This window comes from Vombatus ursinus, unplaced genomic scaffold (genome assembly GCF_900497805.2).
Source record: "Vombatus ursinus unplaced genomic scaffold, bare-nosed wombat genome assembly UNPS02014818.1, whole genome shotgun sequence".
Classification (NCBI taxonomy): domain Eukaryota; kingdom Metazoa; phylum Chordata; class Mammalia; order Diprotodontia; family Vombatidae; genus Vombatus; species Vombatus ursinus.
The window spans coordinates 35110957-35136522 of NW_020954596.1; the positions used below are offsets into that span (position 1 = coordinate 35110957).

Below are 25566 nucleotides of genomic sequence, written 5' to 3' on the forward strand. Positions count from 1 at the left end.
TTGATACCCCTACATTAACATATGGTGGCACAGTGGATAGAGCACTGGCCCTGGAGTCAGGAGGACTTGAGTTCAAATCCAGCCTCAGACACTTGACAATTACTAGCTGTGTGACCCTGGGCAAGTCACTTAACCCGATTGCCTCACCAAAAAGCAAAAAATTAAAAATTTAAAAAATCTAAAGTTTATTATCTTTCCCCTGAAAAACCTACCCCTCCTTCCAACTTCCTTAATTCTGCTAAAAGCAGCAGCGATAGAGTGACCTCAGTTACTCAGACTCAAAACCTCAGTCATCCCCCCTTCCCTCCTCTCTACATTCAATCAATTACTAAATGCTACTTATTGTTCCCCTATATCTCTCATTCTGTCTTACCTCTTCCTCTTCACTCATACTTCTGTGGCCCCAGTTTAGACTCATTATTGTTTTTGTTTTGACTTATCCTTCAATCAAGCATTTATTAATTACCCACTAATTTACCAAGCATTGTGCTAGATATTGAGGATGGAAATACAAAAGTGAGATTCACAAAAACTTAACCTCAAGAAATTTGCTGTCTACAGCTTCCATATTACATTTTCTTATTACACAGGTCAGACTATACCTCTGTCCTGTTGAAATGTCTATTACCTTGTAGGAAAAATGACTGACTCCTTAGTTTGACAGTTAATGCTCTCTACAACTTAGTCATACCATTTTAATCTTATTTCATATTACTTCCCTTCACACATTCTAAATTTTAGCTAAACTGGATTGCTATTTGTTCTCTGATCTTATCTTGTACTTTCTTTCATGCATGAATGCATTTGTGTAGAATAATAATCTGTAGACTTTTTGATGGCACACATCATCAGTAAAAAAGCATTCTTCCTCCATATGTGTATATTTATTTATAAATCATAAATGTACTGCTTACCAATAATTATGTACATCATACATATTACCCAAAAATAAAAATTAAAAAATGATGAGTTATGGATGATCTTAGAGTCAGCAGGGTGCCACCAAACTTTGAGTAGTAGTAACACTTTACAAAAATTGCTTTGGCACCTGTGTGGAGGATGCATTAGAAATAGAGGAGACTTAAGAGTAGTGAGGCCAGTTAGCTGACTACTGTAATAATCCAGATGAGCAGTGATAAGGGCTTAAATAAGAGTGGTGGCTAAGTAGAGAGAAAGAAAGATTAGAGAAATGTGGAGATAGAAGCAATGAGATTTGGCAACTGATTGGATGTGTGGAATGAGAGAGAGTAGATTTAAGAATGACACCAAAGTCATGAATCTGAGTTGCTAGAATGGCAGTGCCTTGGGAAGTACTAGAGAAGTTTAGAAAAGCATGGGTTTGGGGAGGGGGGGGTGGAATCTTCCATGCAGGTCATAATCCACTTATGCGTACTTATTCTGTGTGACTTATTCTGTCCTACTCAAAAAGAAAATAGATCCCAACCTGTATGGGTGGGATACTTACATGTCATTGCTGGAGAGTAAAGAGCCTGTCCTCTTAGGGGCACTTGAAGTTTTGCGGGAGGTAGAGAGTGGGTATGAGAGAGAGGAAGGTCTTCTAGAGGGCAATTGTGCAGCTGCTGCTATGGGTTTCTGGTTAAAACCAGTGATTAGATTATAACTCTCCTGAGTGATGATCCCTGAATTAGAAAGGGAGAGATTAGGAGCTTTCACTGTGGAGTGAAAAAGTGGAGGCTGGGAGTATTAGGAAATAAAAGTAGGTATTGTTTTGTTGGGAAAAGGTCCCATGGTTGACTGTCTCTGGGGAGGGTGGCTTGAAACCCACCTTCCTGCCTTGATTGGTATTAATCACACACCCCTCTGGAAACCATTGGTATAAACTATAGCCTCATGCCTCAAATATATTCTCATCTTCACGTTGAAATCCTTATTTTCTCTCTCAGGTGCCATTTTTTGAAGCCTTCATTATCCCTGTTCTTCAACTCCCACATAAAAGTAATCTCTCTCTCCTTAATTTTTCATATCTTATTTTACTTTTATTTTTTCTTTTACTATTATCACATCTTACCTTGCATCATATGTATTTATGTCATACCCATACCATGAGTCCCCTGTTAGACTATAAGTTCCTTTAAGGCAAGAAATGTATTTTTAATCTTTGTTTCCCCAAAATCAATAGAATGCCTTTTCAGTAACTACTTAAAAAGTGTTTACTGAACATTTATTGTGGGCCATAACTGTTTTATCAAACCAAGTGTTTTTAGAATTAGCTTCGAAGGGGGAAGATGACTTAGGAAGCTTTTTAAAGGTATCTTTTGGGGCAACTAGGTGTGGTGCAGTGGATAGAGCACTAGCTCTTGAGTCAGGAGGACCTGAGTTCAAATCTGACCTCAGATACATAACACTTACTAGCTGTGTGACCCTGGGCGAGTCACTTAACCCCGTTGCCTAGCCAAAAAAAAAAAAAAGTACCTTTTGAGGACCCTGAAGTCATGTTTTCTTCCCTGCTTTTCCAGAAGGGGGAACACCTAGCTTTGGTGTTTTGGGAGCCAATGTATAGGTTCTGGGAGCCAAGACAGGGCTGAACTTGGTTGAACAGGATAGCATCTCTGTAGGAATCACTTTATATTTGACTGTTAAAGATAAAACTAGGACTGAAGGAGGAGGAAATAAAACAAAGGCCCAAGTTGGAAGTAGCTGAGAACAAGAGTTATGGGTCCACAAAAATAGGACAACATATGAGGCAGTTTCACTGAGATTTATATGTGGAAAGTGACTGTCATTTCTCTCATCAATAAAATAACAGATCTTTTGATGTATTCAGATATATGCTAGCAAATTCAAACATGCAAAAAAACCTTTGGGTGTTCACCTGGAAACATCGACCATGTTGTTTGGTTTCAGAAGAAAATCCAGTGAAATTGCTTCAATTCTGTTATGAATGCAGCATCACAACGTCACAGATTTCTTGTGGACATTACTTCCTGTCATCATTTAGTGTCAAAAGGAAACCAGCTAATTTATTTCTCCTTACTAACACAAATAACAATAAATAATACCTCTCTTGGTAACACAAAAAGCTAAACATTTCTAGAATCTGTTACGTGTTAAAGTTAGACAATGCCGTATGTGAAAGTAATGCTAACTTACTTGTTAGCATTATCCTCCGACAAGACACTCCTGTCACCCATCTCAGTGCCTTTCCATATCTGTCCCTTCTTCTCTGCCTCTTAGTTTCAGGGGCTTCCTTTAAGACCACTCACATCCCACCTGTAGGAGGTCTTTCTTTATCTTCCAGCTGCTAATACCTTCCCTTCCATCTACTCTGTATCTATCTAATCTGTTCCTAATTTGTTTGATGTTATCCCCTCTTCTTCTATTCCCATTTCAACATAAGCTCCTTGATGTCTATTTTTGGCCTTTTTTGATGTCTTCGATGCTTAATAAAGTTGGTTGTCTACAAAACTAACCTATTGCCCTTTGTCGGCTGGAATGATAAATTTTCTTTTACCTTAAAATGTCAGTGTGCTAGTTTATCATGTATATATTTGTTTAAAAATGGCTCTTTTGGATGACTTTGTGATTGTGGCTGTCATCCAGCTATCTACTACTATTTTTAGCAGCTACATTTATATTTTAATTTATTTCATCTTCCTGCCATTTTAAATCTAGAATAACTTGTTGATAGGTACACAAACAAAGGTAGGAGTACTATCTTGCCATTTGATTGCCATTAGAAAAAAAAATCAGTAACTTGAAAATAAAGACATAAATGAAACTGCTCAAGAATTTGAATATGTTGTCATTTGTAGTAGGTCTAAGATTAGCTTTGATGTTTTGAGTCAGAGATTACTTTCATTTTGCAAAACATGATCTGGATCTTACTTGACATCTCTAAAATTCAAATGTTCCCAACACCTCCCAAGTTTCTTGATTTAGTCTTCTCTTCTCTTTCTCTTTCTCTTTCTCTTTCTCTTTCTCTTTCTCTTTCTCTTTCTCTTTCTCTGTCAACGCAGCATACCTGCTGGAGACACAGCATTCACACAACAGGCATTTTTCAGCTTTGAATCACCAGGGAAAATCTTTGGTTTTCTGTGACATATAAGGTAATTGCCAGTAATGCTTGGGCAGGACTGTAATGGCTCCACGTGGCTTCTTGTCTATATGCTACCAGAGTACTGTGGTCATTATAAAGCAGTTCCTCATTGAATGGTTTCAGGAATTTTGATGAGGCTTATAGATTTTTCAGCTGAGTTTTCCTAGAGAATAAGACGTCTAATAACATCTATAAAAAGGGAGGGAAAATTACTAAGACAGTTTTCTATAGTACTTTATTAAGCAGACAGACATGTACGTAGATTTGTGTTTGGGCCATGTGAACAGTATCCCATGAATAAATGGAAAATGGATATTTATGTACATACATGATTTGTATCACATACAGGTCTCCAAGGTGCTAAATATGTTTTAGAACTGAATATGTAATTAGGTGAGAGAGCAGAAAGAATAAATAGCTGTGTACATTCCCTGTCAACCTGGAATGACTAAAGAGAAATAGTTATTAAGTATTATGTTATATGTCAAGTATAAGTCCATAAAGTAGAATTAAACTGAGCCCAGTGAACTTTCTTAACTCCACTTGTGATGGATCTGACATAATGCCATTAACTTTAAAGGATATTACATAACTGTATAACTGGCTATGTTAAATGTGCTTATTTTATTTTAGTCATAATCCTATCTAAAATCTTTACTACTCAATATTTACAATTCTCTTAACAATTGAACTTAGTCACTGTCCAAATCCTATGGTCTTGGAAAAGTCAATGAAAGTGGGAGTGTAAAGATTTTTTTGTTCTTATACTTATTATAAATCTGACTTATTTCCACTTTATTTCATCTTAACTTAAAGTCAGGTTACAATTCTAAAAGCATTCAATTTGTCCACTTAACACAATAGCTAAACCAGAGTCTTAGCAGCTCCAGGAAATGAGACATCTAGATAGTTACCATACTCTTACATATTTTCATTTATTTTGTTTTATTTTAACTTTTCCTCTTAAACATAATGACTTTTTGCTGTCTTTGAAAGTTTGAGCTATTTTATTAATGTCTGTTACATTTAGAAGAAATGCTCCTTATATATGCCCATATAGGTATTTGAGCAACCTTCCTTCATACTAAGAAATTATGGCAAATAGACCATCAACTTCATTACTATTCATATTGCTTATAGCATACCTTTCCTTTCTTACAGCTTTTTAAGGGGGCAGAAGGTTGAAACTGTTCATACTGCTAAACTTTAGTGGTCAGGAAATAGAAACCCATTGTTTTTAAATCTGTTGAAGAATGGTAAAGCCATTCTCTAGGAGGATATATACGTAAATTATAATTTTACTAGATACAGAGAAATTAGATCTTTTAAAAATCAAGGATTTTCCTATGTCCAATCTGGATTTCAAAGCCCCATTTTCCACATTTTTTGCATTATTTAGCTGACCCAAGCACTTAAAATTTACCTTACTAATACCAATGGAACACCCAGATTATAGAGGCTTCAGTTGCCTTTTTTTTTCTTTTTCTCTCTAGGAAGCTTGCTTTTTCACATGAAGGAAAGAGAGAAAGAAAATTGGAATCTTGTCAGCCTGCATGTCATTAACATTTTTGCTAAGCTTTTTGGATAATTTAACATTTAGCAAACTATCTTAAAAACAAATACTGTCATAGTGTCATGTTTTGGCTCTCCAATTAGATCATACTCTTCTTAAAGGCAGAAACATTGTTTTATACTCCTCTTCTATTTACTCTTGGCTGGGGGTGGAAGGTGGGGAAAGGAGTTGCTAATAATTGGATTAATTGAATCTTTGGCAGTACAAAGTATTGTATAAGGAGGCTATGAGGGTCTGTGCACAAAAAAAGATTCATAATATCTATCATCTTCATTATTGTAATATATTTCTAACAAGTTTTCCTACCTCTAATCTCTCTTCTCTCCCATCCATCTTAGACATATACACCAGGTTAATCTTCCTAATGCACAACCTTGATCAATTTATTTTAGGGGTGATATATCATAATGGATTATGTTAGAGTTGTAATCAGAAATATTAAGAGTTTGAATCTTGCTTCCAACATGCTGTCTTTATGAACCTGTACAAGTCACTTAACATAGCTTCAATTTCTGCATTTGTAAAATGAAATGAGAATCAAATGAGATTATACATGTGAAGTGCTTTGCAAACATTAAAGCACTGTGTAAATGTGAGCTATTAGTATGGATCTCATTCCTCTCATCTTATATTTGATAAAGTTCAGATAGAAACAGGGTATTCTCTTGCTGTTATTTTATACTTAATATTCTGAGAACTATTGAAGAGGTGAATAAAATTACTGATTTTTTATAGGTGAATAAAAGTTTTAGGACATAAACTGGTTTGTAAACTTACTGCTAGCATTTTTGAGGCAATTCCATTAAATACAGTGTGATGGGGATGATAGGAATTGCATCCTTTTCAAACATAATTTTATTTTTTCCCCACTAGGTTTCTGTTTTTTGACAGCTTTGCATTTCGTATAACTTGGGGATTGAGTCTTCAGTATGGCAACATCTCTTCTAAACATTGTTCTTAAATTTTCATAAATTATTGTTATTTCCAGGAAATTGTGGACAACAGTTTTGTCTATGATAATGCTATAGTCTTAGTTAATTGATTGAAGACTAAAGAAAATTTTGAGGTCTGTATTTATCTTATGGGGATTTGCTGTCAGTTTATAAGTTTCTAGCGTATGATACTGGCCTTTTCTTGCACAATCTGCATTGAGTCCAGAGTCTTTTATAATAGATAACTTTTCTATAAGTTCTTATAGCATTGTCTGGGTCTTGAATTGCTATGATTTGTCTCTGTTTCTATAAACAAATCCACGTAGTTCAGCCATTTATTTGACACTTCTTTACCAATATAGTCTTGGTTCCATATCACATGGAGATCTTCCTTGGAAGGCCTTTTGTGTAACTTTTTCACTGGTCCTTAAAACGAATTCAAGTTCTGATTTGTCCAGAAGCTGAAGTAACGAAGAGGCAGAGTTCAGTTCAGTATAAGGAAAAACTTTATGATGATGATAGCTGGTAAAAAGTGAAATTTGCATCCTAATGAAATAGTAGGTTCCCCTTTATTAGGTATTTTAAAATCTATATTTTAAGGTGGATGACTTGAATAACTGTGTTTTGGAGATTTTATAGAAGGAATTTTGGATTAAGTACAAGTGAACTAGATGACATGAGGTCTTTTCCAACTCTTAAGTTGTGTGTGTGTGTGTGTGTATGTGAGATACCTCAGACTGATGCTGCATATTGTTGAGTTGGACTGAGCTTAGAATTTAGAAATATGGCTGGATTGCATTTGGGAAATTGTACTATGCTTTCACTTGTTTGAAATTGTACAGAGTTAGGAATACAGGCCCTGAAACCTGTATTCTCTTTGTCATACTCTATGATCATAAATCATTAAACTGTGCAGTGTAGAAAAATTGAAATGAGCTAAAGTACAGTAGCAAGATACATGGTAGAAATAAGCATGCACAATATGTCTCCAGATGATTTATGTATATTAATTGTTATAAAATTCATGTGTGTGTATGCGTATGGGAAAAGGAGATAGACTGAACTGTGAAAATCAGCAACACCTGAGCGATCCATTACAATTCCTAAGATTCTGAAAGATGACCTCTGGTGCCTGAGGTAAATCATGCAGTCAGAAACAAGCACTTATGAAGCACCTATTTGCCCAGACCCAGTGCTTAGTGCTGGGGATACAAAGAAACACAAAAGCAATCCCCGCCTTCAAGGAGCTTACAATCTAATAGGGGAGACAACAGGAAAACAACTATGTACAAACAAGATATATATGGAATAAATTGGAGATCATCAATAGACAGAAGGGACTAGAATTAAGAGGGATGAATATTGGCTTCTCAAAGAAGGTGAAATTTTAGCTGGAGATGAGGAGGGAGAGAATTCTAAACTTAGGGACAAGCCAATGAAAATGCCTAGAGTTGGGAGATGAAATGTCTTGTGCAAGCGATAGCCATTGTCAGTGTTTTACAGAATATTGCCAGGATTGAGAGACAGGGCAAGTAAGACATAAGACTGAAAGGGTAGGAGGGGGCCAGGTTATAAAAGGCTTTAAAAGTCAAAAAGGATTTTATACTTGATCCTGGAAGTGATGAGGAATCACTGGAGCTTATTGAATAGGGAGATGATGTGGTCAAACCTATACTTCAGGAAGACTAGTTTAACAACTGAGTGAAGAAAAGATTGGGATGCAGGAGACTAAGCAGGATGCGGTTGCAATTGTCCAGGCATGAGGGAGTGAGGACCAGCATCAGGGTAGTGGCAGTGTCAAAGGAGAAAAGGGGATTTATATGAGAGATGTTATGAAGGTAGAATCAGCAGAATTGAAAATAGATTGGGTATGGTGGGGAAAGGGAAGTTGAGAGAGTGTGAAGAGTAAAGATTGCCACCTAGGTTGCAAGCTGAGATGACTAGGAAGATGGTGCTAGCCCTGACACTAATAGGAAAGTTAGGGAAGGAGGAGAAGATGGGGGAATGGGGGGAGAAAACAAGTTCAGTTTTGGACATGTTGCACTTAAGATGTCTCTGGGACACTTTTTTGGTGCATTTGTGGAAAAATGTGATTAGATATATAAGGATATAGAGAGAGATATGTCAGGGGTTATGTCAGAGGAGGGAGTACTCACTGATAAAATCATGGATCTTTGTCCATACTACATAATCCTCCACAGAATTCTCTTTTTTTTAATTGATAAAAATTGTCTTTCAGATTGATTATATATAGAGTTTGTATTTAGGGAAAATAATATTCCCCAGTTCAGGGAGTCTGGGACAAGGCACAACTAGAAGCATGAAGCTTCAAAAGCATTTTTATTTGGTTTGTAAAAATTGAAGTAGCTTTAATAGTGTACATAATAACGATAGATATTCTTGAATTTGGAGATGTAATGTTGAATTGGACAAAATCGGTTAAACCACAGTGAATTCTTGAAATTAGAGAATAAATAAGTTCTTGGGAAAAATGAAATAGTATCAAGTTGAAAAGCATTTTAAAATAATTTTAATATGAATTTAATGAAAAATGTGAGCACGTAATAGGAACTATTTACAATAAGTACTTAGAAATTGTAATTTACCTTTTAGTTTCTTTGCATGCCTTTCTGATCTTTTTGTTTAAGTATATCCTGATAAAAATAGACCAAGTAAGCCAACATGCTATTCTTTAGTTTTCTAAAAGTTTCTTGTTAAAATATGTAAAGACTGAAATTTTCCATATTCTTTTAATGAAATTTAATTTGTCTTTTAGAAAGTGGTTAAGTGTTTGAGCTTCTTGGTATTATTCATTTTACTGATATCTATAAAGGAGAAAGAGCCTTTTGAAACTTTTTCCTCTAATCGTTTTCATATTTGATCTCTAGGGAAGCAATGCGAAACTATCTGAAGGAGCGAGGTGATCAAACCGTACTAATCCTCCATGCAAAAGTTGCACAAAAGTCTTATGGAAATGAAAAAAGGTAGGATAATAATTTTTTTTGTTAAGTGGAAAATAGTATTTTTTCTGTATGTTGTTTATTTCAATGATATGCATCTTGCTCTTCTGCTCAAGCTAGGGCAACTAATAATTATTTGACTTATTTAAATGATTCCATTCTTTACCACATTCAAGAACCACTGAGAGGATTCTCTACAGCAGTAGAATCAAACTTAAAAAGAAATAAGGACCACAAAACTGTACATAAGGATCCCTGTGGACCACATATTGACTTAGAAAACCACATATTAACATACCACTGTTCCATTGTATTTTTTTTTTATTTCGTTAAATATTTCTCATTTACATTTTAATCTGGTTTGGCTGCAGGCACTGGCTCCCAGGCCGAGTATTTGACATAAGTACTTTTCAGGTGTTCTGGATATTAGTAAAGGTTGGAGATCATACATTTGGAGTTGGAAGGGACCTCAGAATCCATCTAAACCAGGGGTGGGAAACACCTTGTGGCCTTGAGGCCACAGGTTCCCCACCCCTGATAGGCCATTCCCCTCATTTTACAGATGAGGAAATTAATGACCAGGGATTTTAAGTAACTTGCCCTGTGTCATTCAGGGGTTCTCACCAACAAGGCAAAGTTGGTAAATAGAGCAGACATGATTACAATCTGGGGAAAGGGAGAGGTGGTCTGTTTGAACCCTCCATCTTAGAATTTGTGATGGGGCAGAGGAGGGGACAGCTAGGTGGTGCAGTGGATAGAGCATTGGCCCTGGAGTCAGGAGGATCTGAGTTCAAATCCAGGCCCAGACACTTGACACTTACTAGCTGTGTGACCCTGGGCAAGTCACTTAATCCCAATTACTTCACCAAAAAAAAAAAAAAAGAATTTGTGATAGAGGAGAAGAAACCTGGGCATAGTCTTACATGTTCCTGAGATTTCAGGAAACCAGATTTTAAAGCGGTCAGAAAAAAAGAATGGGTATGTACTATCCCATGTACAAAAGATCATACAGGAGAAGTTATCCCAGTAAGGATGCATGAAGTCCAACTCTAAGGAAATTCAATAAATATTCAGAAAATGTTAAGAAAGAAGAGAGGTAGTTATCTAACGAACCCAAGATGAGTACACAGGGAACGTATCAACCAATTTAGATTTTTTAAAAGATGGAAGCAAGGACTGGTTGTGAATGAAAAATACTAAATCATGTTGTGGTCCTATGAGAATGGTTGCAGGAATTATGATAGATTTAGAACTGGAAGAAATCTTAGATGTCATCTAATCAACTTCCTCTTTTTATAGATGAGGAAAGTGGTACCCAGAGAGGTTAAGTGATTGATTCATATCATAAAGTAGGATGGAGAAGACTGAGGATACAAACCTAGGTTCTCTGACTCTAAAACTAGCACTCATCTGTACCACACTACCTCTATTTAATAAAGCTCAGAATAAGTTGAGGCCGACAAGGAAAGCTAAAGATAGCAAAAGGTTTCTCTTTAAGCCATATTTGGAGAAAAGGAGAATCGGGGAAGACATATTGCTTAGGATAAAGAGTTCAGGGATAAACAACAAAGAAGAATAGGTAGGGTAGTTCAATTCTTTTTTTTTTTTTAAACTAGAAATTTTTTTTGTTACATTTTAAGTTCTGAACTGTGTCCCTCCCTCCCCATCCCACACTAGAGAAGGCCACCACTTGACACAGATTTATAAATATATGTAAAACCATACTACTATACATTCTTCTGTTTATCAGTTCTTCATCTGGAGGTGGATAGCATTTTCAGCTGAGCTGCAACTGCTTTCTTCAGAGTTACTAATTATTTCTTAATTACCAAATCTGATGACCTTTTCTCAGTCATGGTCCTTCTTGACCTCTCTTCAGGCTTTGACACTATCACTCTTTGTCCATTTTTCTTCTCTTTCTAGGTTTTTGTTACACTGATCTTTCCTGTGACTGTGGGTAACTTTCCCCCACGGCCCTTTAATGGGCCCTATTCTTTTCTCCCTCTATTCTGTTTTGCTTCATGAGCTTACAGTTCCAGATCTTATAGATCTCAAAGTTCATGATGGGATTCTTCACCATGGATTGAGTTATCATCTCTGCAGATCATTCTCGGACATTTTTGTCCAGCCCAAACCTCTTTTCTGACATTGTGTTCCGTTTTTCAGCTGCCTTTTAGACATCTCAAATTGGGTATCCCATAACTTAAACTCAGTATGTCCAAAACTGAACTCATTACCACCACCCATCACATCCCACCCAAAGTTGTGTCCTCTTCTGAAGTTCCATATTACTGTTAAGGGCACTACCGTCCTCTTGGTCACCCAGGCTGACAGCCTCGGTGGCGTCCTCAACTCTCTAATACTCCATATCCAATCTTTTGCCAAGTCCTACTGATTTTACGTTCATAAGATTTCTAGCATACCATCTCTTCTGACACTGCCACCACCCTGGTGAATCACCTGATTCCTGGACTATTGCAGTAGCTTTCTGTTTGTTTCCTTGCCTCATGTCTCTCTCCAGGCCAGTCCGTCTTGCGCTCAGCTGCCAAATGGATTTTCCTAAAGCACAGTACTGATCATGATACTGCCCCCTCCCCTATTACAATAAATCCCAGTAGCTCATTGCTGTACTCCTTTACCCAGAATTAGGAGCACTTTTAGGTTTTTCATTAGTATACTATGTAATTTCATTGATTCAGTAAAAGAAGATATATCTATGGAAGAGTAAATAAGAGAGTAATAACTGTGTTCACCCCCATGGTAAGAGAAAGTTCCTGGGACTTTAACTAGTTTAGATAAGTCCTCTACTTATAGAAGTAACATTGAGTCTTTAGAGTACCAAGGGTGGGAGGAAAGACCCTAATTTCCCTCCAAAATATCCTTTTTCCTTGCTGATTCAATTTCAGAATGATTCTGACCAGCCACATATGCCATACTGAAACTTGAAAACATGTCTGAAAATGGCCTCCCACTCCTTGACATGTTGACTTTATTGAAAGATTCTGGGTCACGGTGTATGATTAGGCGTTTTCTCTCATCCCCACTACCTCTCAAAACTCTATAATATAAGAATTTTGTGCATGGTGTAAAGCAGTGGCAGGTGTCTCTAGAGACTCTTACTAAGAATCTTAACCCCTTAACAACCTGAGGAATTAATAGCACAGAAACTAATCCCTAACAAGTTTACTCAGCACCCACTACTCTACCACTACCCATGTCTAGCATGGCTTTTCAAAACACCTCTTAAGCTTGTCTTCTGGGTTTCACTGAACAGTTTTCTTGTAGTATCTGTCAGCATGCCCCCTCTGACCCTATGTCTTCCCCAATATTTTGTAGCAACAAGCAATACAAATAAACTCCTCCACCCTCTATGAATGGAGGAGGTAGAATTAAAGAAAAGTGAAAATGTATTTTCCCTCAGGTGGCAATATATGCATCAGTGCTCAGCCAGAGAGCTCAACAAAGGTAACTGTGGCAGGGTTTCAGCTTGTGTGGAAAGCTCCACCAGGCCTGAAGGAAAAGGGACTAGTATCCATTTCAGTGTGCCCCCAGATTGGATCAGGGATTGAGCCTGGCAAAAAGTTATTATTAACTAAAAATTATTAACTAATAATAGCCAATGAAGTCCATGTGGAAAGTGGTCAAGATAGATTTTAAGTCCTGTTAGTTAATCTGCCATCAAAGAGGAAAGTGAAAGTAAGTGATAGGAGATTATGAGGAAAATTACCAAAGACCCCAAGAGGAAAAAATTCAGTTAAAATCCTTGAGTACAGGCAGATAAATCAGTAGGAAACATATTAATAATACAAGGGAAGATAACCCCCAGGATATCTAATGGAATCCAGACATCTCAGAATAAGTATTGCAAGACAAAGGAAACTGAATCAAATTGAGTGAAGCAAAGAACTCTTGAATTCCTGAGATAACATAAATGTAATCCTCACACCTCAACCAGGTACAACCAAGCAAATAAAAACTACAGAGGGATACCATTAATGAATATCAGTTTTGAATCGATCCAGTCAAATAGACTATAACAATTCATTCAAGAAATCATTCATTATGACCAAGTTGAATTTATACCATGGATGCAAGAATGGGTTCAACATTAGGAAATCAGTCAACATAATTCGTCATATTATGATGAAACAAAAACACTCAGAATCGTATAACCATCAAACGCCTTTGACAAAGTATAGCACTCATTTATTTTTTTATTTTTTATTTTATTTTATTTTTTTTAGGCAATTGGGGTTAAATGACCCAGGGTCACACAGCTAGTAAGTGACAAGTGTTTGGTCTGAGGCCGGACTTGAACTCAGGTCCTCCTGAGTTCAGGGCTGGTGCTCTATCCACTGCACCACCTAGCTGCCCCATATAACACTCATTTATGTTAAAAATACTACAAAGTGTAAATGAAGAGTGACTTTTTAATGGCATAAAAAGTATCTAAAGCCAAAGGCAAACATTATAAACAAGAAAAAGAAATTAAAGGTATAAAGATAGGTAAAGAGGAGATAAAACAATCCTTATTTGCTGATAACATGATGTTTTATTTAGAAAATCCTACATAACCAGCAAAGATAACCAGTTGAGGCATTTAATAGTTTTAGCAAAATTTAGACTACAAAAATTTCATAGGCTACAAACTAAACCCACAAAATTAACAGCATTTCTGTATGGTAATAACCCAACAGGCAGTAATAGAAATTTCTCACCCAACTGCACTGACATGAGACTTCTTGGACTAACTTCTCTACTGAGCCCCAGGAAACTCATTATTGACATAACCTCATCATCCCTTAAGATCTTTTCAGCCTTGGTCCTTCCACTTCATCATTACCCTCTGCCTCTCTGGAGGTTGGAGCTGTGAACTCCAAACCTCCATTTAAAGAGAGCTTAGCTCATATATTAAAGATGAATATTATGTATTATATTATAATAAATAATAATATACTAAAAATATAATTACTAAAATTACTAAATATACTATAATTACTAAAATCTGCTTATCTTTTGACCCAGAGATTCCACTGCTAGACTCATTCCCCAGAGTTATCATTTATAAGAAGAGTATCTCCATAAACATTTATAGCAAAGCAAAATTTGTGGTAGTAAAGAATTGAAAGCAAAGTAGATGCCCACTGATTGGGAATGGCTAAACAAATTGTGGTAATGGAATATTACTGTTCTGTAACATGATGAATGTAATGAATACAGAGCATCATGGATATATTTATATAGTCTGATGCCGAATGAAGCAGGTAGAGCCTAGTAAACAGTATGTACAGAAGTTACTACAATGCAAATGGAAAGAATGACATAAATCAATAGAAAATTATTGTTTTAGAATTACTAAGAACAAGCATGACTCTAAAGAAAGGATATGAAAAGACACCTCCACCCTATGCCTTTGCAGAGTTGGGAGGTACACATGTATTATATTGCATATATTTCTAGACTTTTTAAATGTATCCATCCATTTTCCTGGTTTTGTCTTTTTTTTTTTCCCCCTGTTAAAGGTAATATTATATGGAATGGCTCTCTTGGAAGGTGGAAGCAGAGAGATTGGGAGAAATTCTGGAGATGTAAAAAAATTATCAATAAAAATTTATCCAAAAAAATGGAAATATTTCAGCAAAAATAAATTAAAAGGTTTCTTGTGTTTCGTATTAACATTAGTGTATTTTTGTCATATTTCTAGAACTTTGATTTAATCAGTCTAGGGATTCCTGGTGTGGATACTCTCTTCCAATATACATTAGCCTCTTGTGTGTAGTTTTTTGTCTGAGAGTTACTTGGGGCCCTGAGAGGCTAAATGATTCATCCAGGCTAACTCAGCCATGTTTGTCACTCATAACTTAACAACTCTTCCTGACTAAGTTAAGCTCTTTAAACCAGATACCCTATGCTGCCACCATACTAATGGTTTTTAAATGTCTGGGTTATGTAATAGGAGTGCAGCTCTGACATTAAGAATAATCAAAACAACCAACAATTTATTGAGCACCTTCTCTGTATACAATGAATGAAACAATTCCCATTCCTAAGGAGCTTATATTCCATAACAATAATGTTTATCTGATCCAAAATTGTCTTTTTTAGGACTAGAGTTGTTTTTTTTAAATCATTTTTATAGTTTCTTTGTTTCGTAGCCCTTCAGTTCCTAACTTGCAGCACTAATGGCATTGGTGGTTAGAGTGCTAAACTTGGTTTCAGGAAGACTTGGGCTCAGTCCAGTCTCTGACAGAAGCTGTTTTTTGTTTTTTGTTCTTACCGTGGGCAAGTTGTTTAACCTTTCTGGACTTAGTTTCTTCATCTTTAAAATGTAGGCAATACTTATTCTGCCTACCTCATAGGACTAAGGTGAGGCTCAGATAAGGGGTAATAGTTCAAGTGCTTTACCATCCTTAAAGCAAATATCAATTATTATTAAGTTAAAATCATTCTCAATCTGGAGTGTTTTTCCATGATTTCACATATATTAGAGGGCCTCCATACGATTACAAAAGACTGCAAAATCACTAGATTTCTAGTGAGATAATATATGTGAGGTGCTTTGCAAAATAAAACATTTATACAAATATTATCAATTATTCAGAGGAAGTGGGTTTAAAATCTAGCACTTCATACCTGGGGATGGTAGCTTAACATCTTCATTTAAGGTCTTAGTTTCCTTATCTATAAAATAAAGACATTAGATTCAGTAAGTTTCAAAGGTCCTTGCTAGCTTTAAACCTTTGATCCTAAATAGCATAATTTTGGTAGTGTTATTTGGTTAAAGAAGGTTTCTTGACCTATATTGCATTTTCAGAGTCTAAATTGTAATACATTTCAATATTTTAGGTAAGTTTCTTAAAATTAATTCATTAGAAATAAAAGGATTGCTTTATAAAATTGTCTGCTGTAAATTAAATCTAAATTGTGTGTTTATTGCCACCTAGTGGAAGAGAGCAGCATTGACTTTTAACAATTGTTTGACAACTAAATAGAAAGTAATAGGAAAAATAAAGGCAAAATTGCTTCTTAACATCTCTTTTGAACCATGTATTGCAGCCTTATAAACTAGATGTCCTTTCGTAAATATATTAAATATGGAATATCAGTAGTATTAGCTGAGATTCACATAGCATTTTGTTATACAAATCTTTGACGAAAATTTTGAGGGACAGTGTGATATAGTTGTGAAAAGACATACTGGATTTAGTGTTAATAGACTTGGGTTCAAATTTCTGCCGTGAAGCCACAGTTTCCTTAATGGAGCAGCATTACCCCATGGGGATAATGTTGGAAAGTTTACCAAAAAATCTGAAGTGAAAACAGTGGATGTCAAAATTTAGGTGGGGGATTAATATCATGGATGTATCATTTATGTATGATCACAAATACCTTTTTTGAGTAGAGATAAAGACTAGCTAGTAATCTAGTCAGCTTAAAAACAGTCATTGGAGACTCTTTAGTAATCTTCACCTTGCTTACATTTATTACTTAAAGATTTATAGAACAATTTCACATAAAACCCAGTGCTAATTATGAGTAATTATGGTTTTATAGCAGCAGGATTTCCGTTGAACTTATCGAGATCTATCAAACTTTCTATTTTCATGCCTTTTGTTCTAGTCTTTAGAGAATTATCAATGCCACCTCTTTTCCAGATTTTCATACAATTAAGTAAACTTGTTTATTAAAATAATTAATTGTATTTGGATGATTTCTCAGCGTTAGATCTGTTGACATATTAAAGTGTTACTCTTCTTATTTTGCAGTTATTACTCACAGGCCTGTCAATGCTATCTCTAAATGATAGCCATTCATCTTTGCCCTTAATCTTTTAACCTCTTGATACTAGAACTGACAGAGCCCATCTTAATGTTGCATTTCTTCCATAGCAGGCTTAGGGTGACTCCTAGAGCTGTAAACTAAAACAGGCCCTAATGAAGAATTGAATGTTTGGAATCCCACCAAAACCATCTCAAAACTGTGAGGCATTTGTCTAAATCTGAAATGACCCAAGATTGGTTCTACCCTAGTCTAGACCTTTACCTCTGAATGAGTTGGAAGGTTAGTACTGTACTAGGATGGAAAACCACCACCCCACACCACCTCCTGGTTTGTAACTTTACTTGTTATAGTTAATGTACATTAAATTTTTTTTATTTTCAAAATTTTAACGGTTATTAAGTTACTAATATTTAGGCCTATGTCCTGATTGGCTTTCAAGTTGTCTCTGGGGTGGGATTGATTGAGTAAGTAGTCAGTATTTGGTAATAGTTGTTGAATGAGTCAGTGATAAGATTGTTGTTTGATATCTTTTAGAGACTAAAAGTTACTGATGTAAGTCAAACATATATATATATGTGTATATATATATATATTTACATGTATAAAATAATATTAAGCATATCAATTAATCCTGTAATGGATCAGTGACCTTATTGATCACTATAACGGTATAGATCTGAGACTGTCCTTGCCTTCCCATCCTGTGTAATTGTTGACCAGAGGATCAGTCTAACATACTTAAAGGACTACCTCTAATTCTTCAATGTTTCAGTAATGCCAGGGCAGCACTTACACAGCACATCACACAGTCATATACATGTGAAAATATAAATAACATGATAGTGCAGTATATAATTAAGTGCCAAATGAATAACAGAAAAGAAAGGAAAAGTTATCTTTTGGGAATTATTAGAGAAGGTTACTTGAAAGAGAAGTTAAGGTAGGGTACGAGTAGTATTTTATTAGACAAGCATGGGACAGAGATTATAGATGAGGGAAAGGATGGGAGATGTGCAGTCACAAAAGTTTTGTCAGATAACCAAAACAAAGCTTGTCTTTATATTAGTTAAAAGAATACAATCTGTTAAGTTATTTAGTCATCATCAGTAAGCATCAACAGTTTCTTATGGAGTGCCTGCTGTGTCCCAGGAACAAAACAGATACTGTAGAGCAGCTGACAAACAAATGAACAGTTCTTATTTTGATTCTGATTTTTACTGATAACTTCAATGCTTCAAAAGATACATGATATTATTGGTGTGAGTACTTCTTCTGTTAATACAGATCACAACTTGTCTCTGCCATTTTTTTTATTCTATTCTTGTCCAAGCTCTCCCGTGGATCTCTGGTAGAGGGACTACCCGTTGTGGTAGAAACCTTCTTCTACGTCAGGCCTTCTTCAACCTTTATTGTTGTGGACTCCTCAGAATAATATTTTTGAATGCATAGAATAAACATATTGAAGGGTAGTTTTGTGTGTGTGTACTTTTTTTTTAAGGTTCACCACCCTAGGTTAATCCATGCTTTAGGCCGTTTTTTGTTCTACCAAGTCCAATGTTTTGGGGCTGTTTTGTTCTTAACAGACAATAAGCATAACATCTTTGCATATCTCACTCAGTTATTTGACTAAAAATGAGGTCATTGTGAAGAATCATTTGTGAAAGCCTATTCACTTCCCATATTTTTATGGACTATACCCTTTATATGCATAATGATCAATCTTATAAGGATTTTATGCCATAGGAATCATGTGTTGGTAGTTATTGATGTTATCTTAGTCACATTTGTTGGAGTATTGGTAGGATCCATGACTGTCACACCCTTCCACCCCCCTGTTGTTTGTTATGTGCAATTTCCCGAGATATCTTTTAAAGAAGTCTTTCAGTGCTTTTATGACTGTCCCTTCTTTCATGGAATTCCTCTGTGTACTTGATGTGTTCCAACCTGCTTTTCAAACTTTATCTTCTTAAATGTCACTTTTACCTTCCAGATAATCCTGTTAGGCACTGAACTCTCAGCATCCAAATGTGGTAGTTCTTCTCTTTCTGCTCATTATAGACACAAATCTTTACACATATTTATTGTCATTTCCCCTCAAGTTATCCACTAGGTTCTTCAGATGATGTAGCTTATCATCAAGCTTTCTCTAAACCTATTTTCATTTCCATTGCTTTTAGATATTCTAAATGATTGCACTGTCTATAACTTTGTGCTATCTTCATTCACAGTGTTTTACAAATGAGTTTGCATTCTAAGCTGTTCCAAGCCTTGTCTGCTCTCTTTCTCTGCACCTGGCAAAGGGATCAAGTATTTGCTGGTTAAGACAAGTTCCCACTTTTTTGACCCAGTCTTTTTGCAGTTGAACTTTATTAGAAAATGGTGATAATCCAGGTTAATATCTTTTTTTTTCCTTTTCCCTCTTTCATTATCAGTGAGTCAGAATAGTGTAAATGTTTACCAAATTTGCTTTTCATCTAAAGATTATTATTTTTTTTTTTTCAAATTTGATATTGATTTTTACCTTGGAGCAAGTAGGGAGGGAACAAGTATTTGTTAATTGCCTACTTTATGACAGGTACTGTGCTAAGTGGGTTTTTTTTTTTAAACCAATACTGTTGCATTTTAACTATTCTATTGTGTAATTGCTTCTATATAGCCAATTCTGACATGGTTCCCACAACAATAATTGGTCACTTCCTGTCTGTTAAGATAGAGTCAGTGTAAGTATTTTGATGACATTAGTACTTACTCTCCATAACCGAAGCCTTTTGCCTCTTCTAGGCTAGGTTTTTTTTCTTTTTGACTCTAAAAGGCAGAACTTGGAACAAGTGGTAGGAGTTGAAAAGAGGCAGATTTAAACTTGGGGTGGAGAGAGTACTTTACAATAGAGTTGTCTAAAAATAGAATGTCCTTTCCCCAGAAGTCATGGGCTTCCTGTCTTTGGAGGTCTTCAGACAGATTTTAGACAACCATTTATCAGTATGTTTATAGGAGGGAATCTTAAGAATGAGTCAAACTAGATGGCTCTTAAGTTAACTTCCAACTCTCAAAATTCATGCTTCTATGAAGTGTTCATTATCTATAAGCATGAGACTTTTGAATAGTCTGCAAATCTTTGACCTCTAGGGTATTTTAAATCCGAGCCATATTTCTTAATATTTTTCACCATGCTCTGTCCTGTCTGCCTTTGCTACTGGTTTTGGAGGCTGTTGTGAAATTCTTATAATTTCTTTACCTCTTCATCCTCTGGAACAGTTGTTATATGACAGTTACCTTCTGCTAATCTTTTTGCTCATGCTCCTTATGAGCAGTGCAAAATGAGACAAGTATTGTCATCTTGTTTCCTTTATCTCATGAATATCAATTTTTTAATATGTTTCAGTTCTCCTAATGATAATCTTTATAGTTAATGTAAAAACTATGATTCTTAACACCTTTTCTGCTACTCTGACACTGTTACTGTAGAAACAGGGCAATAGACAAATCTGAGGGGAATTTAAAATTTTTCTTTATTTCATGGGTTGCCATCATTTAGTGCCCAGACTATAAACAATGTCTGTCCATTAATCAGTTTTTTTTAGTTAACAAGCAAGCATTTTTTTCTTTCTCATACTTCTTATAACAAATATGCTTTTTTCTTTTCTTTTCTTTTCTTTTTTTTTTAGTGAGGCAGTCAGGGTTAAGTTACTTGTCCAGGGTCACACAACTATTAAGTGTCAAGTGTCTGAGGCCAGATTTGAACTCAGGTCCTCCTGACTCCAGAGCCAGTACTCTGTCTACTGCACAGCACCTAGCTGCCCGTAACAAATATGCATAGTTGAACAAAACAAATTTCTCCAATGTCCATATCCAGAAATGTGTGTCTCATTCTTAACACCCTAAGTCCATCATCTCTCTCAAGAAATGGGTAGCATTCTTCATCATTGGTCCTCTGGTATCATGATTGATTATTGTGTTGATTAGCATTCTTAAGGCTGTTACAATTGTTTATTCGTTTGTTTAATAATAATATTGTTGTTATTGTATAAATTGTTTTTTATACAAATTGTTTTTGGTCTGCTCAGTTCACCTTGTATCAATTCATGTTTCCAGGTTTCTCTGAAACCATCTGTATTTCATTACATTCATTTAGCATAATTTATTTAGTCATTCCCTAATTGATGGGCACCCCCATAGTTTCCAGTTCTTTGCTGCTACAAAAAGAGCTGTTGTAAATGTTTTTGTACGTGAGTCCTTTTCCTTCCTTTTAAAAAATCTGTCAATAAGTATATTAGTGGTATCACTGGGTCAAAGAGTATAATTACATTATTACAAATTTCTGCTGACTATACATTTTACATCTTAAATCATCAAATGAATTACTATTATTACATCAGTTATTATATCAAATGAGTACTGTTATTCAAATACTATATACTACATCTACAAACTTTAATGGTTTTTTAATAGCAGTTCTCATGTATGGCTTTGCTTAAACTGGATATTGAGCAACTCAACAGAAGATATGTCTATAGCTAAATCATCTTTGTACCGTAATAGCCCCAAATATTTAAGCTTGACTTTCAAAGAACACAAACTATAAACATATAGTTTGATATTCTTTACTTGGAGTTGTCATATAATAAACCATGATAAAATGCCTTGCAATAATTTAAAAACAGTATTTTAATTGAAATTGTGATTAGGCTATTTGCTGTGCGGAAAATTAGCAAATTTAAGCTGTAAATATCTACATTTGTTTTAATTTAATGAATCAGCTTTGGTCATCTTTGGATGGGCTGAAGCAAATCGTTTTACAAATCGAATATTGCATGTGAAGGATTTTTTCCCCAAAAACACACCAGAGATTAAAATCATGAGATTATTAAGTAGGTGTCTCCTACTGTTTAATAAATTCATAATCATAGTATAAATCTGAAAAATCTTCAAAGCTATTGAGAAGTGAAGACAGCTGCCTTTGTTGGAAAGGCATTAAGTTGACCAACTTAATCAGGTACCAAATCTAATGAAATCTTTTAAAATCAAAAGAAAAGTGTGGTAACAGTGTAGTTATGGCCAAAACACTGGAAATAACCATATTCCTTTAAACATAAGCCTACCTAATATACAGAATTCCTTTATTAGGATGTTAAACAAAATTGTTAAAACATTCAGCCATTCATGATCAGAGTTTTCTGATGAAACCAATTTTAATAGTCAGTTATGGTACATTTTAAAAGGTATTTGACATATAGTAAGCATGTTATGCATAATTGTTGACTGATTTTTTTTCTTTTTTGGTGAAGCAGTTGGGGTTAAGTGACTTGCCGGATCACACAGCTAGTAAGTGTCAAGTGTCTGAGCCAAGATTTGAACTCAGGTCCTCCTAACTCCAAGGCTGGAGCTCTATACACTGTGCCACCTAGCTGCCCCCCTGACTGATTTTTTTTTAAAAGAAAAAAATCTCACTTCTTTTTGCAATAAATCAAATAAATAAAATTTTGGCACATAGTAAAACACATTATAAATAATTGTTGATTGATTTTTTTTTTTTAAAGAAAAAATCTCACTTTTTGTAATAAATAAGAAAGGCAACTATTACTCATTGGAAACTTTTTTGAGCTTCTGTCAAGTCTGCCCTTTCTTCTTTCTTAATTCTAGCAAAGATAATTTTTGTTTCAGGACTACATTCAAAGTATTTTATAAGAGCATACCTGCCCAGATGTTCTCCCTTTTCTTTTAATTGGCATCTGTGCCAGAGAATTCTGGAACTTGATCAGTCTTTCTTCTAGAAAAAACTACTCAGATGAGGTCTAGTCTTATGTTTGCCTCCTTTTTCCACCATGCAGCACTGTACACACACTTCTGAACAAAAATTTTGTCCTTCCCAGCATCATATATTGTGAATTTGGCTTTGCCCTGCCTTCATACATGCCAACTCCCATCCTTATCCCACTTTCCTTTCATGTGTTCATTTTTTTTTTTAGGCAGTTGGGGTTAAGTGATTTACCCAGGGTAACACACAGCTAGTAAGTCAAGTGTTTGGTCTGAGTTCACATTTGAACTCAGGTCCTTCTGATTTCGGGCCTGTTGCTTTATCCACTGCGCCACCTAGCTGCCTCGGTGTGTTCCATTGTTAATTAAGCTTTTCTTCAAGCATAACTCTCAAAGACCCAGGGTCACCTCCACACTGATGGGATCTTGTAGTGGCATGTAGTGAAAGCTTATCTATAACCCTCAAAAATATATGTATAATAGAGTCTTTTTATAATGCTGTATTTTGGATATATACCATAGAAGAATATGTGATCTGTTGTAATAAAATCCTTATTGCAACAAAGCCCTCTTAGATCAGGACTAAAATGATACATCAACTTGTGTGTTAGATTCCAGTAAGTAAAGCTAATGATATTTTCTTAGCTTTACCAGTATACTATATTTGTGTGTGTGTGTAATGAAATTCTTGTCCTAAAAAAATCTATAGTCTGTTTGAAATGTTGCCTAACTTTAATATACATGTGTACTTTACTTTTAACAAACCCAAGAGAATATATGAAAGCATATAAATTTGAGTAAGTATTCCCCCCAGTATATTTTAATGAGACTGACTTTTAAATTTAAATGTTTTCATGTAGCTCATTTTTGCTTTCTTATCTTCAGGTTTTTTTGTCCTCCTCCTTGTGTATATCTTATGGGCAGTGGATGGAAGAAAAAAAAAGAGCAAATGGAACGTGATGGTTCTTCTGAGCAAGAATCTCAGCCATGTGCATTTATTGGAATAGGAAACAGTGACCAAGAAATGCAGCAGTTGAACTTGGAAGGCAAGGTATAGTAAGACCTGTACATATTTTCATATAAGGGGGAGTAATTTTTGTAGGTATCAGTTCTTTCCATCCTAGAGAAATTAATAAAAATTTTAAGTTAGTGATGTGGTTTGGGGGTTCAGGGGTGCTGGGACCCCAAAATCACAACACGTGGGTCCTGCCTGAAAGAATTCGACCCAAGCCTTCTTTCAGCCAAAGACAAGGTTTATTAGAATATCCATCATATTGCGCAGACTCTTAAGGAGTCTGTGGGGTAAGCAGTGGCTAGATTATAAGAATCTCAGCAGTGGCTGGATTTTAAGAATCTAGGAATCTTAATGGAGACAAGATGGACCTTATATACAGAAAGACTATGGGAGGGATCTAGGAATGGCCAAGTCTATGAGGTAATAGAATTCCAGGGACCTGGACCCCGTGACCAAGGGAGAATGGAGGTCCGTAATGAAAGGCCAGTTGATGGGATTTTAGCCTTAGGGGAATGCCAGAAGTTTGGCGGTGTGGGAAAATCCAGGGTTTTTCTTTCTGGGGCACAGTTCCCAACCCCATCATTGGGATTTGAAAGATACACCTTAAGCAACTAGTTTACAACAGGCCAAGTGTTGGTACCTATGTTGACTTACGGTGACATTCTCAGCTTTCTGATAGAATTCACTGGGTCAAGGAGTCTGAGATTTCTAATTAATGCCACTGGCAAATTAAAGAGTCACAACTTAACAGTTGTAGAATATTTAATTGTTAATTTTCCATCTGCTTTTTTGAGGCATAATCATTAGAATTTATGGAAAACAGTATGCTAATCTCTTTGCAGTGGCAGGAAAAAAAACCCTGGGTAAATTCTCTGAACAATTCATTTGTTTCTAAGGTAAACATATTAGAAAAAAATGATGTAGTTTGCTTTATACATGGAACAAAACAGTGCTAGGTATAGGAGAAGAGAAGCTTTATTCATAAACTTGTTGCAAAAAGCTTTATTTCAAAATTATTTTGTGGTAATTATTAAATTTCTTCCCTTAGCAAATTATTCCATTAGCTAGTTGACCTTACTGTCAAACACATTATGTTAATGTCTAAATTAATTCTTTTTCCTTTTATATTCAGGAAATAACTCTAACTCTTTTCTCTACCTTTAACAATCTTAAATAGTTTTCTTTGTTACTCATTTTTATTAGCTATTCGAGTGTTAATTTCTCCCATTTGGCTTTAAATGTCATGTAAATTTTAGTTGTATAGCCTACTTAAGCTTTTGCTTTTCATTTTTTAACTACTGTGTGAATTGCTTGAATATATCTTTTTATTAACATTTTTATTTAAAGTTTTGAGTTCCAAATTCTATCCCTCCTTCCTTTCCCCCACCAAATGGTAAGCAGTCAGATATAGGTTATACATGTACAATCATGTAAAACATTTCCAGAATATTTATCTTTTAAAATAGGACATTTTAAATAACATTATTTGTATG

The 25566-nt window shown here is 35.4% G+C and overlaps 1 protein-coding gene across 3 annotated transcripts in view; it reads left to right on the forward strand.

Annotated features, from left to right (window-relative positions):
* RBPJ (recombination signal binding protein for immunoglobulin kappa J region) overlaps positions 1 to 25566 on the forward strand; it is a 234550-nt gene that overhangs the window by 193275 nt on the left and 15709 nt on the right. For all 3 annotated transcript variants that reach the window (XM_027836304.1, XM_027836303.1, XM_027836302.1), the window contains 2 exons: positions 9451 to 9546; positions 23944 to 24109. In XM_027836304.1, the coding sequence (XP_027692105.1) occupies positions 9451 to 9546; positions 23944 to 24109 (262 nt within the window). The remainder of the gene's footprint in view (positions 1 to 9450; positions 9547 to 23943; positions 24110 to 25566) is intronic.